At 43.8% G+C, this 17,554-nt stretch overlaps 1 protein-coding gene across 3 annotated transcripts in view; it reads right to left on the bottom strand.

Moving 5' to 3' along the window:
* The window catches only part of LOC106086047 (uncharacterized), a 149,479-nt gene that overhangs the window by 23,647 nt on the left and 108,278 nt on the right, over positions 1-17,554 (bottom strand). For all 3 annotated transcript variants that reach the window (XR_009396898.1, XM_059361881.1, XM_059361882.1), the window contains 10 exons: positions 10,533-10,722; positions 10,080-10,372; positions 9,175-10,007; positions 8,928-9,083; positions 8,554-8,852; positions 2,626-3,409; positions 1,923-2,128; positions 1,711-1,854; positions 1,469-1,649; positions 1,267-1,383 (listed from right to left, as the gene is read on the bottom strand). Coding sequence is in view for 2 of the 3 variants with exons in the window: in XM_059361881.1 (XP_059217864.1) it covers positions 1,267-1,383; positions 1,469-1,649; positions 1,711-1,854; positions 1,923-2,128; positions 2,626-3,409; positions 8,554-8,852; positions 8,928-9,083; positions 9,175-10,007; positions 10,080-10,372; positions 10,533-10,722 (3,203 nt within the window). In the remaining variant the exon portion in view is untranslated. The remainder of the gene's footprint in view (positions 1-1,266; positions 1,384-1,468; positions 1,650-1,710; positions 1,855-1,922; positions 2,129-2,625; positions 3,410-8,553; positions 8,853-8,927; positions 9,084-9,174; positions 10,008-10,079; positions 10,373-10,532; positions 10,723-17,554) is intronic.

Raw genomic sequence — 17,554 nt, 5'->3', positions numbered from 1 at the left:
TTTGGGTGTCGGGCCATAACAGAGTAGGGGGGAATGAAAGGGCAGACGATTTGAAGCTCCGCCATCATTAAACTTGGTTAACACGACCTTTCGAGTCAAAGCAGTCCGAGTTAAGGAAGTGGGCGACGAATGCGCATGCAACCCTGTGGCACAGCTAAACGGTCGGTAGGACGGCGAAAATCCTATGGGGGAATCCAGATCGTTAGAAGACGAGCCTCTTACTGAAATGAAGTAAGAAGGAGGTCAGTATAGCTATTGGTATCATGACGAGAAACATAGGACTATGAGCTCACTTATGTGCGGCAAGTGATAGCAATCGGTGCGGCAAGTGATAACATGTGTAGGGCATGCGGGGAAGGTGATGAGACGTTGGACCATTTCCTTTGTCATTGCCCTGCTTTCGCATCTAACAGATACCGGCACTTAGGTGGGGACACTATACCGGTCATGAACCAACTAAGGGAAGTGGCATGGAAAATAATCAAGGACTTTGTAAGTAGCACGGAATTCCTAACTTAGACTTTCCTTTTCGAGGTTACTTTAAAGTTTTTAGAGCGCACAACAAGCTTAGGTGTATGTCCATAGTGGCATGGGGTGGATTAATATCTGCACCCTCTTTTCAACCTAACCTAAACCGACATTGGGTCTTGACTTCCTGAGCTTCTAGGGGGCGTAATTTTTATCCGTTTTGGCAGAAATTTTGCACATATCGTTTGGGTATGACTTCCAACAACTATGCTAAGTATGGTTTAAATCGGTCCATAAACTGATATAGCTGCAATATGGACCGATCTCCCGATTAGACCTCTTGAGCTTCTGGAGGTCGCAATTCTTATCCGATTTGGCTGAAATTTTGCACATATGGTTTTGGTATGGCTTTCAACAAGGATGCTTAGTATGGTCTAAATCAGTCCATTACCTGATATAGCTGCCATAAAAGCCAATCTCTGGATTAGACTTCTTGGGCTTCTAGAGGGCGCGCAATTCTTATTCAATTTTGCTTAAATTCGACACAATCACTGTATCCATGACCTCTAACAAACATGCATAACCTGATATGGCTCCCATGCAAACCGATCTCCCATTTTATTTCTTCCTAGGGAGCATTTCTTATATGTTTTGGGTTAAATGAATAGCATTTCTTATCCATTATCTTTTGTTTGTCTATAAAAAGTTACTGGGCAAAGAACTTGACAAATGCGTTCCATGGTGGAGGGCATATAAGATTTGGCCCAGCCGAACGTAGCACGCTTGTTTTATACTTACATGCTCTGACAGAGTGGTTTGTATCCAGGGTAGTTTGCGGAATGGAAATTTGTCCTTTTGCAATAGCATCACCTCCTCAATGGTATTGCCAAACATGCTGTTGCGTAAAATGTGATTCTGTAATGAAATAAACCGCAATTGTAAGAAACCCATTCTCAATAGGAATCTTCGAGAACATCTCTATGAAGCTGAAAAAACTTACTCTAGCCTGTTCCACTTCATCTTCGGTTGGCTTCTTAGCCTGCCTTCTACCATGGCTACCAATGCGATCTAAGCGTCTACAGCAAACTGTGGCATAATGTGATATCTGAACATGAATGGGCCATTTGCCCACCTCGGGAAATGAGGTGGCAAATGTGGGATCTCTATGGCGATTGACATAACTAAAAGCAATGAAAGTATGAAATAATGACATTAAAAGATTGTAAAAATTTTTGTTTATACTTCAACAACGTTGGCTGGAAAGTTGGCGATGGCGGCACAAACGACAAACATATGGCCATAAGTTCCCATCCACGTATCAAAGAATCACGTTTGGGATTCTCTGTAGTCTGTCGGCATAACTGTACGTATAGCTCATCTCTTAACCTGGTAGAAGAAAAAAAGTGGATGACCGTCTTCTTCTTTAATTGAATCTTTGGAGTTCAAGTACTTACTGCTGTTGGGGCAAAGCTGCTGTGATTATGTCAATCGCCACGGAATTCAAACTCATACCGGCTCTTGCTTTTCGATCGCCCATATAGATTTGCACCAACTTGAACAGTTCAATGGCAGACTTCTTATCGTTTTTATCACGCGACAATGCCAACATGGGACGGCTAATAGCCTCTGATGTCCAACTTAACATATCGCGTACGGAAGACTGGAAAATAGGAGATAGAGATAAAGAAAATTATGCGTGGGAGATGTGGATAAACTTTAGACTCTGTCCACAGGGGGAAATCTTTGTGAGGACCTTCAAAAATCCAGCGTTTTAAAGAAGGTCCTTATTAAAGTGCTGGATTTTTTGGTGCACAGCTTGAGTGTATACTCCCCGAAGCCATTGGTATAGAGCCATAGGAGATAGAAATAAAGAAAATTATGCGTGGGAGATGTGGATAAACTTTAAACTCTGTCCACAGGGGGAAATCTTTGTGAGGACCTTAAAAAATCCAGCGTTCTAATGAAACTCCTTAAAGTGCTGGATTTTTTAGTGCACAACTTGAGTGTATACTCCCCGAAGCCATTGGTATCGTCTCTCTACTGATTGATAAATGACTGTTATGTGCACCATGCCATAATTAACCAAGGGTTTATAGTCTTTCAACATTGGTATTATCATTATCCACCCAAGAATCTTTGATTCACGACCATACTTACCTTTTTGCGAAAGATGCCTTTCGAATGTAAATTTAAATTATCGGCTGCAAACTTCTCTATATCACATTCCTTCATGCAGGCCAAAGTTGTTAAAACACCACCGCCGCCACCACCACCACCACCACTCTGGGGTGGACGTTCCGATGGTGGAAATATTTGCTGTATTGTGGGCTTCAGATTTGGCGGTGGCAATGGTCGACGCATCATACTGCCACCAATGCCGCCAACAATGTTGGATCCGATGACACCATGATGATGGCCGCCACTGCCACTATTCGAAACATCATCACGACCATATTGATGTGGCGGCGGCATTGGCAGTCGGCCACCAATGCCAGTTCCACTATCTTGGGAATTTTGTGCGATGCGTGATATTTGACGATTGGGCGAGGGTAATGTTTGTGATTGTTTTGATTTGTCATTCGTATCCAATTGCAAATGATGATGAGAGGCAGAAGACGAGGGATGACCAGGTGGTAGGGGAGGGGCATTTGAATAGAGTTGCTGTTGTTGCGGTTGTTGTGCTGTTGGTGTGGGTTGCGATGAGGCATGTTGCTGTTTGTTTGTTTGTTGTTGGTGATGTGACTGTGGTTGCTGATGATGGAGCGATTGTTGTTGCTGCTGCTGTTGTTGTTGTTGCTGATGATGATGATTTAGGGTAGATGGCGTGTGTGTGGTAGCTGTATCATAATATGAGAATTGATAACGAGGTTTGGATTTTTGGCCAGCGGTTTCATTAATACCCGAACCCACTCCCTCTAAAACGGCCTCAACATTGTCGGAGCTGTGGAAAAAGTAAAAAAGGTAAGTTCATGTTAGACATTAGGGAGTAATTTTAAAATGGTATTTAGAAAAGTTGATCAAATAGGCCATGAAATAGTTCAAGAGGCAGGAGTGAAACCGATATATTGGGTTGCCGAAAAAGTAATTGCGGATTTTTTAAAAGAAAGTAAATGCATTTTTAATAAAACTTAGAATGAACTTTAATCAAATATACTTTTTTACACTTTTTTTCTGAAGCAAGCTAAAAATAACAGCTGATAACTGACAGAAGAAAGAATGCAATTACAGAGTCACAAGCCGTTGAAAAAAATTGTCAACGCCGACTATATGAAAAATCCACAATTACCTTTTCGGCAACCCAATACTTTTACCGGTATATAGGAATGTCTACAAAACTTTCCTGCTGAGAATGGTGTCGATACTCCACCATAAAAGCATTCCTCCAATGCAGTGGCGGGCACATACACACACACTATTGCACAAATTTGTCCAAGCTCATAAGAGCATGGGCTTGGAAATGTCCAATATATTACCCAATTAATATATTCGATTGCCCAAAAAGTAATTGCGGATTTTTTAAAAGAAAGTAAATGCATTTTTAATAAAACTTAGAATGAACTTTAATCAAATATACTTTTTTTACACTTTTTTCTAAAGCAAGCTAAAAGTAGCAGCTGATAACTGACAGAAGAAAGAATGCAATTACAGAGTCACAAGCCGTTGAAAAAAATTGTCAACGCCGACTATATGAAAAATCCGCAATTACTTTTTGGGCAACCCAATATAATACTAATATAACGCACACTACCAGATGTGCCCCGCTGAAGTTGAGCGGCCAAAAGCCTATTCACATTCTGATGAATGCCCTTGAATTGGCAAATTGGTAGGATGGACGTTTTCTATGATATGGTGTGGGTTGAAGGGCTGCCAAGGCCCTGTAGCCGATTTTTTCACTTTCATATCCTTTTTTTAATCAACCAACACGCAGGGGAGGTCCCCTATATATGCAGAACATTGCGTTGGAGAGGATAGCTACGGATCAGAGGGAGGAAAGAGGGAGTAGTGTTTATTGACATTTCTTTTGAATTTGTGGATGTCGTAAAACATCCAGAAAGACATCGGCCCATGGATTACAAACCGGCGAGTGCTTCTAGAAAATCTTGTATTTCTGACAAACAACCTCAAGTCAGGAATCAGAAGTCTGATTTCCTAAGAACACACACCGTGGAGGAATCGATAGAACAGAGCCACACAGCCCACACTTCATTGGGCTTAGAAAGCCTGACCTGAGACTGCTGCTAAGAGTTACAAAAGATGTATTGGGTTGCCCAAAAAGTAATTGCGGATTTTTTAAAAGAAAGTAAATGCATTTTTAATAAAACTTAGAATGAACTTTGATCATTTTTTACACTTTTTTTCTAAAGCAAGCTAACAGTAGCAGCTGATAACTGACAGAAGAAAGAATTCAATTACAGACTCACAAACTGTGAAAAAATTTGTCAACGCCGACTACATGAAAAATCCGCAATTACTTTTTGGGCAACCCAATATGTCTCCTGATCATGGTGTTGGCGATACTCAACCCTAAATGAATACCCTTACTGACAAGTTATTATGCGAGCATATGTCTATTGAGAATCTGTTAAGAGCTATTGAATCATTTAACCATCCGATGTGTTAGCTGCTTGGTACGATAGACGAATTCTACGATGGGACGTGAATATATGCTGTGATTTTCAGGGTGGCCAAGGCCCAGTAGGAAACAGGACGTCACTTATCTTGGGATTAAGGAAACATGAAATCGGACTGCCGATAGTAGTCCTTACTAGTCATGCAATTTCCAGTATTCGACGCATCACTGGACACAGACAGACATTTTAGTGCTTTCTAGTGAATGCCATTAAATCAGGATAGGATATACTCTTTCTACAGCGACCACGAAAATGGGGCGTAATCTGATGCTGTAGGTTGCTGGTTGGCCTTGGCTCTTATCCTGCGGCTGAGGAAGCATTACCTCGAACTATGGATAAAAGTCGTGACTGGTCATTGCAATTTCAGGTCTTTGATGTCGTGCCGGACACAGGGAGAGGTAAACATCTGCAAGGTTTCTGGTTATGGTATCTTTCCTCGCAATCAAATGAAGAAGATTATGGGGTGACTTGCTCCAGGAGCACAGCCTGCTGTCATTCTGGTCTTTTGTAGAGGTCTTAAGTTACTTCCTGAAGGAAGCTTTCACCTATGAGAACTCCTCTAGGGATAGCCTGACTGCTTTTGTCTTTTTATTGTTGTTGTAGCACACATGCTTGCATTGCATTTGGGGTTAGAAATGCTTGGCAAGCTCTCAATGGGGATCCAGGTTCTTTCAGTGTACAGACCCGATCGGTGGCGAACACTTTATTTTTGTTGTTGTTGTTGATACATTTGTAAACCGTAGCGCAGAGTGGCCAGAACATAAGTTATTTAAAGGAGTCAATAACTCGCTTTGTCATATCGATTCAGTATTTATAAAAAATCCGGTGCCACCCGGTCTTTTGCTGAGACTCTCCAGGTGATACCGCTGATTGTCCGCGACTGTCGTTGCAGCTACTCCGTATAGAGCATTTCAATATCCGTAACCTGTGGACTCGCCCGGTAGCTCGTAGCTAAGCTTCTCGTAACAGCGATTAACACCACACAGATCGGACTTCAAAGTTCCACGCAGGCTGGTGCTCAAAGTTATACCGAGTCGAGCTTTATTTACGTACGTTCTCTCTCTTCTTATCGTCTCTTCTTATCGAACTCGTCTTATTGTATCTTCTTATCGAACTCTTCTTACTGTCTCTTCTTATCGTCTCCTGTCTTCTTATCGTCTCTTCTCTTCTTATCGTCTCTTCTCTTCTTATCGTCTCTTCTCTTTTTATCGTCGCTTCTCTTCTTATCGTTTCTCCTCTTCTTATCGTCTCTTCTCTTATTATCGTCTCTTTTCTTATAGGCTCTTCTTTTATCTACTTTACCTACTCTTCATATAGGCTTTTCTTTTATCTTTATTTAATTTACTCTTCTCAACGTCTCTTCTCTGCTTATTTACTCTTCTTGACGTCTCTTCTCTTCTTATATCGTATCTTCTCTTCTTATCGTATCTTCTTTTCTTATCGTATCTTCTCTTATTATGGTCTCTTCTTTTCTTATCGTCTCCTCTCTCCTTATTGTCTCTTCCTTTTCTTATCGTCTCTTCGCTTCTTAAGTTCTTATCGTGTCTGCCCTTCCTTTCTTCTGTTTGTTTGTTGTTTCTGTCTGTATCTGTTTACCGTCTTCTCTTCTCTTCTATGCTTTAGGTCGAACACAACGGGCCTTGGTTATAAGCGAGACACACATCAGGCATGCTGGCGTCAATCCCAGCCCACTAGGAATTGAGACACATTGAGGCATATTTAGAGCCTAACTTTAGTAGTTATGCCCCAGTAGTTTGGTGCACTACGATGGGTAACGGGTCTACATTGAGATCCCAGAGACTGAGACCTGTTTCTGACTGACTGACCATAATACGGTCCTGCGGGCGGACATCTAGGCGATGACGAAATCCGTGATACTGGCCATCAGGGCTATACAAACAGGACGGAAAGGTAACGAACAGTCTTGGAGTACAAGAAGGAAATTAAGCCTGTCTCTGAGGATGTCAGGATCCTCATCGGTTGGATGTCGGGCTATAGTAAGTGGGAATAAAAGGCAGATGAAGTTGCCGCAGAGATCTTAAAGCATTTTCTATGTCAATACCCGGCTTCCGCGACTTACAGGCATCGGCACTTAGGTGGGGACACTACGCCAGACTTAAATTGACTTGGGAGCGTTGCATTTTTCAACGCAACGCTCCCAAAAAACTCGATCGTTTTGTTTTGACCTTGACTACGTTGGCGCAAGACTTTGCAAGGTAGTCAATATACACCGGAAATGCATCGGCCACACCTCACTAACCCCGATAAATGGTTCCGGCAAGGGATAGCTATGATAGCATCACACCGTCTGTAACTTTGAGCTCCCAAATGTGTGGTGTGCTTCATTACCACGAGAAGCCCGGCACGGGATAGCTGTGGGCACCACACAAGCTGGAACATTGAGCTAAGCTGCGAGCTACAGGTTGCGGATAGTGGAATGCTCCATACGGAGTATCGAGCGGGGAGTCTCAGTGAGAAGCCGGGCGTCATCGGCTCATGCATATTTACTGAGTGCCTATGATGCTCGATATGACAAGGCGAGTTATGGGTTCCTTTAAATAACCAATGGCCACCCTGTTCGTGCGGCGATCGGTCGTATGGACCGGAACGAGTTTGCTCGCCTATAAGAGCTTGACGAGGATCGCCAATTCCACATGCAAATGTGGCTATACCAACAACAACCGATAGATGATTACGATCCCAACAAACCAAATAGAACCAGTTTCGGGAATCTTTTCAATCCAGGCACTCGTCAATCCAGAGCCCGTTCCAAAATGCATCGGTTACAACTCACTTACACCTATAGATGAATACGATCCCGGCAAACGAAATAGAACCAAGGTGCGGGAATCTTCTCAATCCCGGATTAACTACTGAGCAGGCTCAGGCAGGGGCCATCGTAGCGCAGAGGTAAGCATGTCCGCCTATGACGCTGAACGCCTGGGTTCGAATCCTGGCGAGACCATCAGAAAAAATTTTCAGCGGTGGTTTTCCCCTCCTAATGCTGGCAACATTTGTGAGGTACTATGCCATGTAAAACTTCTCTCCAAAGAGGTGTCGCACTGCGCCACGCCGTTCGGACTCGGCTATAAAAAGGAGGCCCTTATCATTGAGCTTAAACTTGAATCGGACTGCACTCATTGATATGTGAGAAGTTTGCCCCTGTTCCTTAGTGGAATGTTCATGGGCAAAATTTGCATTTGCATACAGTCAGGGAAATGTGTCCTAAGACAAAAAAAAAACTTAAGTAAGGTGGCAGGCCCATTAGGTTTCGAGAACCAGGATTTTCTAGAATATTTTTGGCTTTCTCATTTCTTGTTTTGTTGTGAGCCACCCTACATTTGTGTTAATCATTAATCGATGCCAGATGATATCTCTCTCCTTTCTTCTTCCTAAATTCCTTTGAACAACTTTCCATTTGTTTTCTTATGGGTAATGAAATTTTTCTACTTACATATCCTCTCTAGCTGCTGGATCGTATGGGGGATATTGATAAGCATAATATGACACACTATCGCCCATATTAGCATAGTCTTCGATCATACCATAATTGTGCTCCAAATAACCACCATGAGTATCCGAACCACCATCGGAATCCTCATTGTCGGGCTCATGACCCGACAGTGATTGTTCCGATTGACTGTCCGAATGATAGGAATCGGAATCAATGGGATCACCGAAGACATAACGCCCCGACAATTTGGCCTGTTCCAGAATGTAGTGCTTTAAAGGCAATAAATGCTCTTGCATTTCCTGAAAAGGGAAAAAGTAATTCAGTGAGAAAAAAAAGGTCTTCAGAACAGAATTTTGGCATTTTGAGGGGCTTACCGTATCCCAGTTACTGTACAAGGGTGAAATGTTTCCATTGTCATATTCCACATCACTGTTGTCGGCATGCAAGTGATTGTGTCTGTCTTTGGCTTTACGAGTATCACGTTTATTATCATGGTGATAATAATCATTAGAATGGCGCGAATGTTTCTCCTGAAAATTGCGATAATGACCATAAGGAATAAAACTCCCGCAAAAGGTAAATGGAAGAATTTTTTGAGTATTTTTTTTTTCACACACTCACCAAACTCATGGAATTGTGGCCTCTTGATCGATGATTATCCTGATGCTGTGACCATGATCCAGTGTTTGATGTCTTGTGCTTACCCCTTGAATCATTGGAACCTCTCGAGGAGTGGGTCATCATCCCAATATTATCGGATGAGGGGAAATTTTTCGAAGTCATATTATTGGTGGACGCATGTCCGGTGATATCACTCAAATGTGGTGATGTCGTCTTATTTGAACTTCCTCCCACGCCTCCGCCATCGCGCAGCGATAGACGATCCAAATTCAATAGTTCCAGACTACAGGAAGAGTCCTGTTTATAATGGGCATGACTAGATGTGGGCGGTGGCCCGGAACACGTCGAGTGACCACCTGGTGAATGTAACATGGGTGCTCCCATACCACCTCGATCGGCCATAATATTGGGCGATGCCTTCAGTGGCTTGTTCTTATTGTTGTGAGGACTAATGGGACTTTGGGGTGATGAGTCACTAGAATGTTTCATATTGCTGCCAGCACTGCCGCCAGTGCCATGACCACTGCTGGCACTTGCGGCACCACTGGAACCCTTGGGGGTGGTAGTGTGGCGACGGCGTGAGAGTGGCGTATTTTCCACTGACTTGAAATACTTTTCATGCATGGAATCATCACTGGCCGCTCCTCCATTGCCTCCATTACCACCACCACCATTGCCACCGATCACACCAATGTGGGGCGCCGCGGTGCCATTAGCCTCAGCTGCCGATCTGCGATAGGATTTACTATGATGTCCAGCCGCCGAGGGGTTTATGGACGAAGACATGAAGCTACCCGATCTGGCCAAAGCAACTTTGTAATCACGCTCGCGTTCTATAACCAAAGACACACAAAACACAACAAGGAGTTAAGGATATTCCAAAGGCTTACATCAGATGTGCTTACCACTTCCACCATATTCCATGGCCCTTGTCGATGATGATTTGCTGCCAACACTACCCGTGGTACTGCCACCTCCTCCACGTTGTTGCGAATTGTATGCTTGCGGCGATGAGGGATACTGCTGATGCTGTTGCTGCTGTAAATGATGGGCATCCGGTGAGATTTTCTTTTTGCTTTGTGCCACCGCTGCCGCCGATGTATGCATCGTTGGTGAACTCATTTGCTGCTGCCTCTGGCCACCACTGCCCAAATGAGGTAAATTATGCGAACTCATACTCTCTTGCAGCATATCAAAGCTATTTGGTATTGGGGGATGACGAGTAGTGGGTCGAAGGTAAGCAGAGGAAGAAACAAATGCACATAAATTAAATTGAATCAATCATTTTTATCATTTTATTGTCTGCTCTGCTCGCAAGCTCAAAGCTTTCCATACGCCTCCACCACACAGACACTCACCTTCCACTGCCCTCCTTCCGGCTTCGATGTTTCTGCAATGAGCCCATACGTAAGCTCTCACTTGGACTGGCCATGCCGGCGGGACTGCCACCACCTGGTATATGATCATCGTTGAATCGATGATAACCATGCATGCTGGAGAGACTAGAATCACTCGATTTACCCGATTCTTTGAAATGATTATATGAGTCTGCAAAAATAGAAATAAAACACAAATAAAATGCAAATTATGAGAAAAATGGAAATTCCATATTCTATACATCGACATGAATACCAATTGTGGGGGGGGGGGGAGGGGTTATACTTGCAGCATGTGTAAAAACCCATTCATAACCGAGAGCAGAGTGGTCTTAATATTAGAGATATTCCTGAGAAATTCAAAATTAGCCAATAACACATCATCTACTGCCAATCACATCAAAGTGACCAACATTTTGCTAAACTTGAACTTTATGCTATGGACAGCAAGTTTGCCCATGAACATTGCCTTAAGGAACAGTGCGAATACTTCTTTCAATCAATGAGTGTTGTCCGGTTCAAATTTCGCAGGGTAACACCCCTTAGTAGAGGAATTTTACACGACTGAGTACCTCACCGGTATTAGGGAGGGAAAAAATTTTGTTTTTATACCCTCCACCATAGGATGGGGGTATACTAATTTCGTCATTCTGTTTGTAACTCCTCGAAATATTGATCGTCGTGACATTTTAAGTCGATCTAGCCATTTCCGTCCGTCCGTCTGACTGTCGAAGCACACTAACTTTCGAAGGAGTAAAGCTAGCCGCTTGAAATTTTGCACAAATACTTCTTATTAGTGTAGGTAAGGATTGTATATCGGTCCATGTTTTGATATAGCTGCCATATAAACCGGTCTTGGATCTTGACTTCTTGAGCAACTAGAGGGCGCAATTCTTAACCGATTTCGCTGAAATTTTGAATGAGGTGTTTTATTATGACTTCCAAAAACTGTGCTGAGTATGGCTGAAATCGGTCCATAACCAGATATATCTGTCATATAAACCAATCTGGGGTCTTGACTTCTTGAGCGTTTAAATGGCGCAATTTCTATCCGATTTGGCTGAAATTTTGCACGACGTGTTTTGGTATGACTTCCAAAAACTATGCTAGGTATGGTCTAAATCGGTCCATAACCTGATATAGCTGCCATATAAACCGATCATGAATCTGGACTTCTTGAGCCACTAGAGGGCGAAATTCCTTTCCGACTTGTCTGAAATTTCGCATGACGTGTTTTTTATGACATTTAATAACTGTCACAAATATGGTTCAAATCGATCCATAACCGGATACAGCTGTCATATAAACCTATCTGGGGTCTTGACTTCTTGAGCGTCTAGAAGGCGCAATTTCTATCCGATTTGGCTGAAATTGTGCACGATGTGTTTTGGTATGACTTCCAAAAAACTGTGCTAAGTATGGTCTAAATCGGTCCATAACCTGATATAGCTGTCATATTAACCGATCTTGAATCTTGACTTCTTGAGCCACTAGAGGGCGCAATTCTTATCCGACTTGGCTGAAATTTCGCACGACGTGTTTTTTTATGACTTTTAATAACTGTCACAAATATGGTTCAAATCGATCCATAACCGGATATAGCTGTCATATAAACCTATCTGGGGTCTTGACTTCTTGAGCGTCTAGAGGGCGCAATTCCGATCCGATTTGGCTGAAATTTTGCACGATGTGTTTTGGTATGACTTCCAAAAACTGTGCTAAGTATAGTCTAAATCGGTCCATAACCTGATATAGCTGTCATATAAACCGATCTTGAATCTTGACTTCTTGAGCCACTAGAGGGCGCAATTCTTATCCGACTTGGCTGAAATTTCGCACCACGTGTTTTTTTTATGACTTTTAATAACTGTGCCAAATATGGTTCAAATCGATTCGTAACCTGATATAACTATCATATAAACCTTTCTGGGGTCTTGACTTCTTCAGCTACTAGATGGCGCAATTTCTATCCGATTTGGCTGAAATTTTGCACGACGTGTTTTGGTATGACTTACAAAAACTGTGCTAAGTATGGTCTAAATCGGTTCATAATCTGATATAGCTGCCATATAAACCAATCTTGGATCTTGACTTCTTGAGCATCCAGAGGGCGTAATTATTATCCGATTTGGCTGAAATTTTGTACAACGGCTTCTTCCATGACCTTCAACATACGTGTTAAAAAAGAACTCGACAAATGCGATCTATGATGAAGGGTATATAAGATTCGGCCCAGCCGAACTTAGCACGATTTTACTTAGATATGTTCTCGTCAGGATACTAATTCAGCCATTTAGCGTCATAGGCGGAGATGATAACCTTTGACCCAAAGTGGTATCTTTATGTTCAGATATAGCTGCCATATAAAACGATCTATCGATTTAGTGACTTAAGCCCATAACAGGTGCATTTATAGACCGAATTCTCCGAAATTTGGTGCAGTAAGTTGAACTAGGTCAGCATAATTCGCCCGATTTACACTAATATTTCATTTAAATCGGTTCAGATTTAAATACAGCCTAGCCGAAATTGAATTATTGGGCTAGGTTGAAAACTAAAATGGAAACTATACTCAAATCTAAATCGATTTTGATAAAATTTAGCAGAGGCTTTCAGATAAGTAATGCAACATTCCATTCAAAATTTCATGCAAATCCGTTGAAAATTGTAGTAACTACGTCCCTTACACCGCTATGGGCGGCACTCAAACGATGCGGATCGTACCAACCTCAGAGAAGGCGTTAATCTCCTTTTTATACTTCAAGACTGTTTGTAACTCGACCGTCCTGGTTGTTATTGCCCTGATGGCCAGTTTACTGTCCGTACAGTTATTCACACTCGACGTTTTAGCGTTAACACCAAACCACCTTACGCATTTCATGAGCGCACGGCTCTTCGCCTGCAGAACTGTATTATGATCAGGCAATCTGAAACAGATTTCAATTCCTGAGATCTCAATGTAGACCCCTGGGCCCACTCTGTCCCCTAGCTTTGATCCATCCACGTAGCATGAACTTTCAGTTGACAATACCAGAGTTCAGCTAGCAGCAGTGACTCGCATCGACCTCAAGGTTCATCTCAGGTACCCGATCGGAAACCTCTTCCCTTCCTTCCAGGTTTGATATCGTCGCCTGAATTATTTCGCGATGATATGAGCTGCTCCCATTCCCAATCCATTATCCCATGGCCTTAAGTCTCATAGCCGCAGTGGCTGCCTCACATTTAATCTGTATGTCAATGGGTCGGGACAGGTTAGGCTTGGTTGAAAAGAGGGTGCAAATATAAATCCGTCCCATGCCACTATGGACATGCACTTAAGCCAGTAATCGGCTTATTATGTAATTGGTTAATTGTTCTCCATTCTACGCCCCTAAGTCGGTTCAAGTCTGGTATCATGTCCTCACCCATGCGCCGGAGTCTGTTAGCTGCGAAAGCCGGACATTGCCATAGGAAATGCTCCAACGTCGCATCATCCTGCCCACATGACCTACACATGCTATCACTTGGCGCACCTATTCTCCATAAGTGAGCACGTATAACGGGACATGTGTCCCGTTATAATACCGAGAGCTATACTGACCTCCTTCTTACTTCTTTTCATTAATAGCCTCGTCTTTTCACGATCCCGATCTCCCCAAATTAGCTAAGAAGGACGTCTTACCGACCATTTCGCTGTTTCACGGTGCTACATGTCCTTTCGTAGCTCTGAATTCGGATTGCGTCCCCCGGAACGCTTCGGATTAACCAAGTTTGTTGATGGTAGTCTTCTGGTCTTCAAGGCCAAGTCGTCTGCTCTTTCATTCCCCCTTACTCCGCTATGGGCCGGGACCCAAACGATGCGGATCGTATCAACCTCGAAGAGGGCGGTAATCTCCTTCTTACACAAGTCTGTTTGTGACCCTGCCATCCTGGTTGTTGTCCGTCAAACTCGACATCCTTGCGTTAATACTATACCACCTCGCGCATTCCATGATTGCTTGCAGGACAGATTTCAGTCGCTGGGATCTCAATGAAGACCCCAGGCCCACTCAGTCCTCTAGCTTTGATTCATCTGTGTAGCATGAACTTCCAGAGGACAATACCAGAGTACCGTCAATCCAATAATGTGCCGCTAGCAGCAATGAGTCGCTCAGGTACCCGATCGGAAATATCTTCTATTACTTTCAAGTTTCTTGTCGTCGCCTCGATTAAACCGCGATGATGTGACCTGCTCCTATTCTCTATCCATTCTACGTTAATCTCCTTCTTACTCTCCAAGTCTGTTTCAGACCTCATGGCCAGTTTACTGTTCGTAAAGTTATTAAAACTCTACGTCCTTACGTTAACACCATACCACCTCACGCATTCCATGATTAAACGGCTCTTTGCTTACAGGACTTTTTTATGGTCAGACAATCGAAAACAGATTTCAATCCCCGGCATCTCAATGTAGACCGCTAGGCCCACTCTGTCCTCTTGCTTTGAACCATCCGTGTAGCATGAACTTTCTCATGACAACTTCAGAGTTCCGTCAATCCAATAATGTGCCGCTAGCAGCAGTGATTCGCTCTCGACCTCAAGTGTCGTCTCAGGTACCTGATCGGAAACATCTTCTATTCCCTTCAGATTTCTTATTGTCACGATGATGTGACGTGTTGCTTTCCTCTATCCCTTCTGCCATCACTTTAAATCCAGTGGGCTATACTCGGATTCAAGCCCCTTTTTGGGACTACGGCCCGTCTACATAGTGCCCAACATCTGTGAGCCTTTTCGGTACGCTCCCGAATGTGACACTTCCAGTTCAGTTTCCTGTCCAAGATCACTCCTTAGTGTTTAACCTTGTCAGATATAGAATTCTAGATCTATTGAGGAAACGTGGTGCGTGACCCTTCTTCGTCTTCCTCGTGAAAAGGCAGATTTCAGTATTCTTTGGGTTAACATTGAGACCTCTAGATCTAGCCCAGTCGTATGCCATCTTCAAGACCCTTTTGGCCCTTCGGATTCTTACCCATAGGAGTGGCGAAAAAGTACCCCCTGTGGCCCACAATCCATCCACCTGTTATTTGGCATATGGTTTATCCAGTCTCTAAGGACCTGGTCCACAAACAAATGCAAGAGCGAGGTCAAATCTTCCAAGAGGGTCTCATGAGTCTATATTGGCGACTCAATAGAGGAAGTGAACGAGTCGCCCAGGTTGTGTAGATTGCTCTCTAAAGATCCGAAAATCCTTGCAAACGTCATAAAAGACGAAACCTGGACGGAATCTGGTTTTGAGATGCTGGGTGATTGGACGTGGTCAGTGGCTCGTTGTACCCGGATGGTATTCCATGGTCTTCCTTTGATACAACACCATACGACTCCTTGAGATTATGCTTAGAAGCTTCATTTTGCTGGACTGCGTATCGACTGGGTGTCGGGAGGTTAGGGTGATTTTCATCTTTGGAGGACTTGCTCGTCCACTACGCAATCGTTTCTACTTTGCTTACCGTGCGGGAGTTTTCCCGGCGTGTTGGAAAGTTGCGAACGTTCAGACCATCCAAAAAAAGTTGGGTAAAATAACCCTGCGAATAACCGTCCAATTGGGATATGTTCCGCGCTCTCCAAGGTTATGGAGAGTATGGTTAACCATCATCTTGTCAGATACTTAAAGTCCAAAGGCTTTCTTAGCGATAGACAGTATGGGTTCCGCAGAAATCGTTCTACGGGAGGCCTAATGGCATTTTTAGGGGACACAGGGAACATCGCCTGCGTGTTGGTTAAGTAATAAAACTTGGAGGCCAACACTAAGGGTCTGCCGGTTGACAGTGCTAGTTGGCTACATCGATGGGGAAGTGACGACTTCACCTTACCGACTCTCTTGCACATAAAAAGGGGTTTCAATAACATGAAGTTGAAGTCCATACATGGTGCTCTGATGGACATCAGGGTGAATTGTGTTGATACGATTTTGGATTATCAACACATCACTACTATCCAAGGGCTTAAGTAGGTTGATTGTGACGAGGGGAATTTCGCAAGGAGGGGTTTTAGTCCATCTCATGTGGCTTTTCTTTTGAAAAGGAGAGAGTGAAGTTCGTTGCCTACGTCGATGACACCATCATCATGGATTCCGTTCAGGGGGCCTTGACCTAGCTATCTAGATGGGGACCTGTACTTTACGAGGTGGAGCTGCCACGCTCTCTAGATTCTTGGTATTGTTGACGCCTTTTAGCTGACCGCTGTATGTCAATCCCATGGTAGCCGGTTGTACGTACCGGATTGACCCGATGGATTCCTTCATCGACAAGAGCTGCCGCCTCAGTGTACAACACACTGCTACAACAAAAACCACTGTATGTGCTACGGGTTGCAGGACGGCAAAGGCACCGTGGCCGAGTATTTCGCGAAATAGAACGTCGCCTGTACTGTACGAGGAGGAGCTGCCACTCTCTCCGGAGACCAAGTACTTGGCCGCGATTCTTCACCTGGAACTAAGCTGGGGAAGGAACGTCAAGAAAGGGTCAAATGGGGACTGCATGCTCTCTACTCTTGTCACTACTCGATAGGCACTGGAGAAGATGGGGTGCGGGAGCGGCTACCCGTGCAGTTGATCGTTGATTGTCGCAGATCGTGCTACGGAATCAATGATCCTTCCTTTGTGTGAGCTTCTTGGTAGTGTAGACGCCTCTTATCCCGACCGCTGTGAGTAAATCCCATGGTAGCCGGTTGTTCGTACCGGATTGACCCGATGGATTCCTTCATCGACAAGAGCTGCCGCCTCAGTGTACAACACACTGCAACAACAAAAACCACTGTGTGTGCCACGGGTTGCAGGACGGCAAAGGCCCCGTGGCCGAGTATTTCGCAAAACAGGATGTCGCTTCTCCTGGGGCTGAGAGAGCATGACCTTGGTTTTCTACTAGATGTCAAGTCCTGTTGTCACTTGACATCTAGTAGAAACGCAAGGTCATGCTTCCTCAGCCCCAGGAGAAGCAACATCCTGTTTTGCGAAATCCTCGGCCACGGGGCCTTTGAAGTTTCGCTAG

Source organism: Stomoxys calcitrans, chromosome 2 (assembly GCF_963082655.1).
Source record: "Stomoxys calcitrans chromosome 2, idStoCalc2.1, whole genome shotgun sequence".
Lineage (NCBI taxonomy): Eukaryota > Metazoa > Arthropoda > Insecta > Diptera > Muscidae > Stomoxys > Stomoxys calcitrans.
Note: the sequence above shows the minus strand (reverse complement) of the source record. Positions and strands in the feature narration are given on the sequence as shown.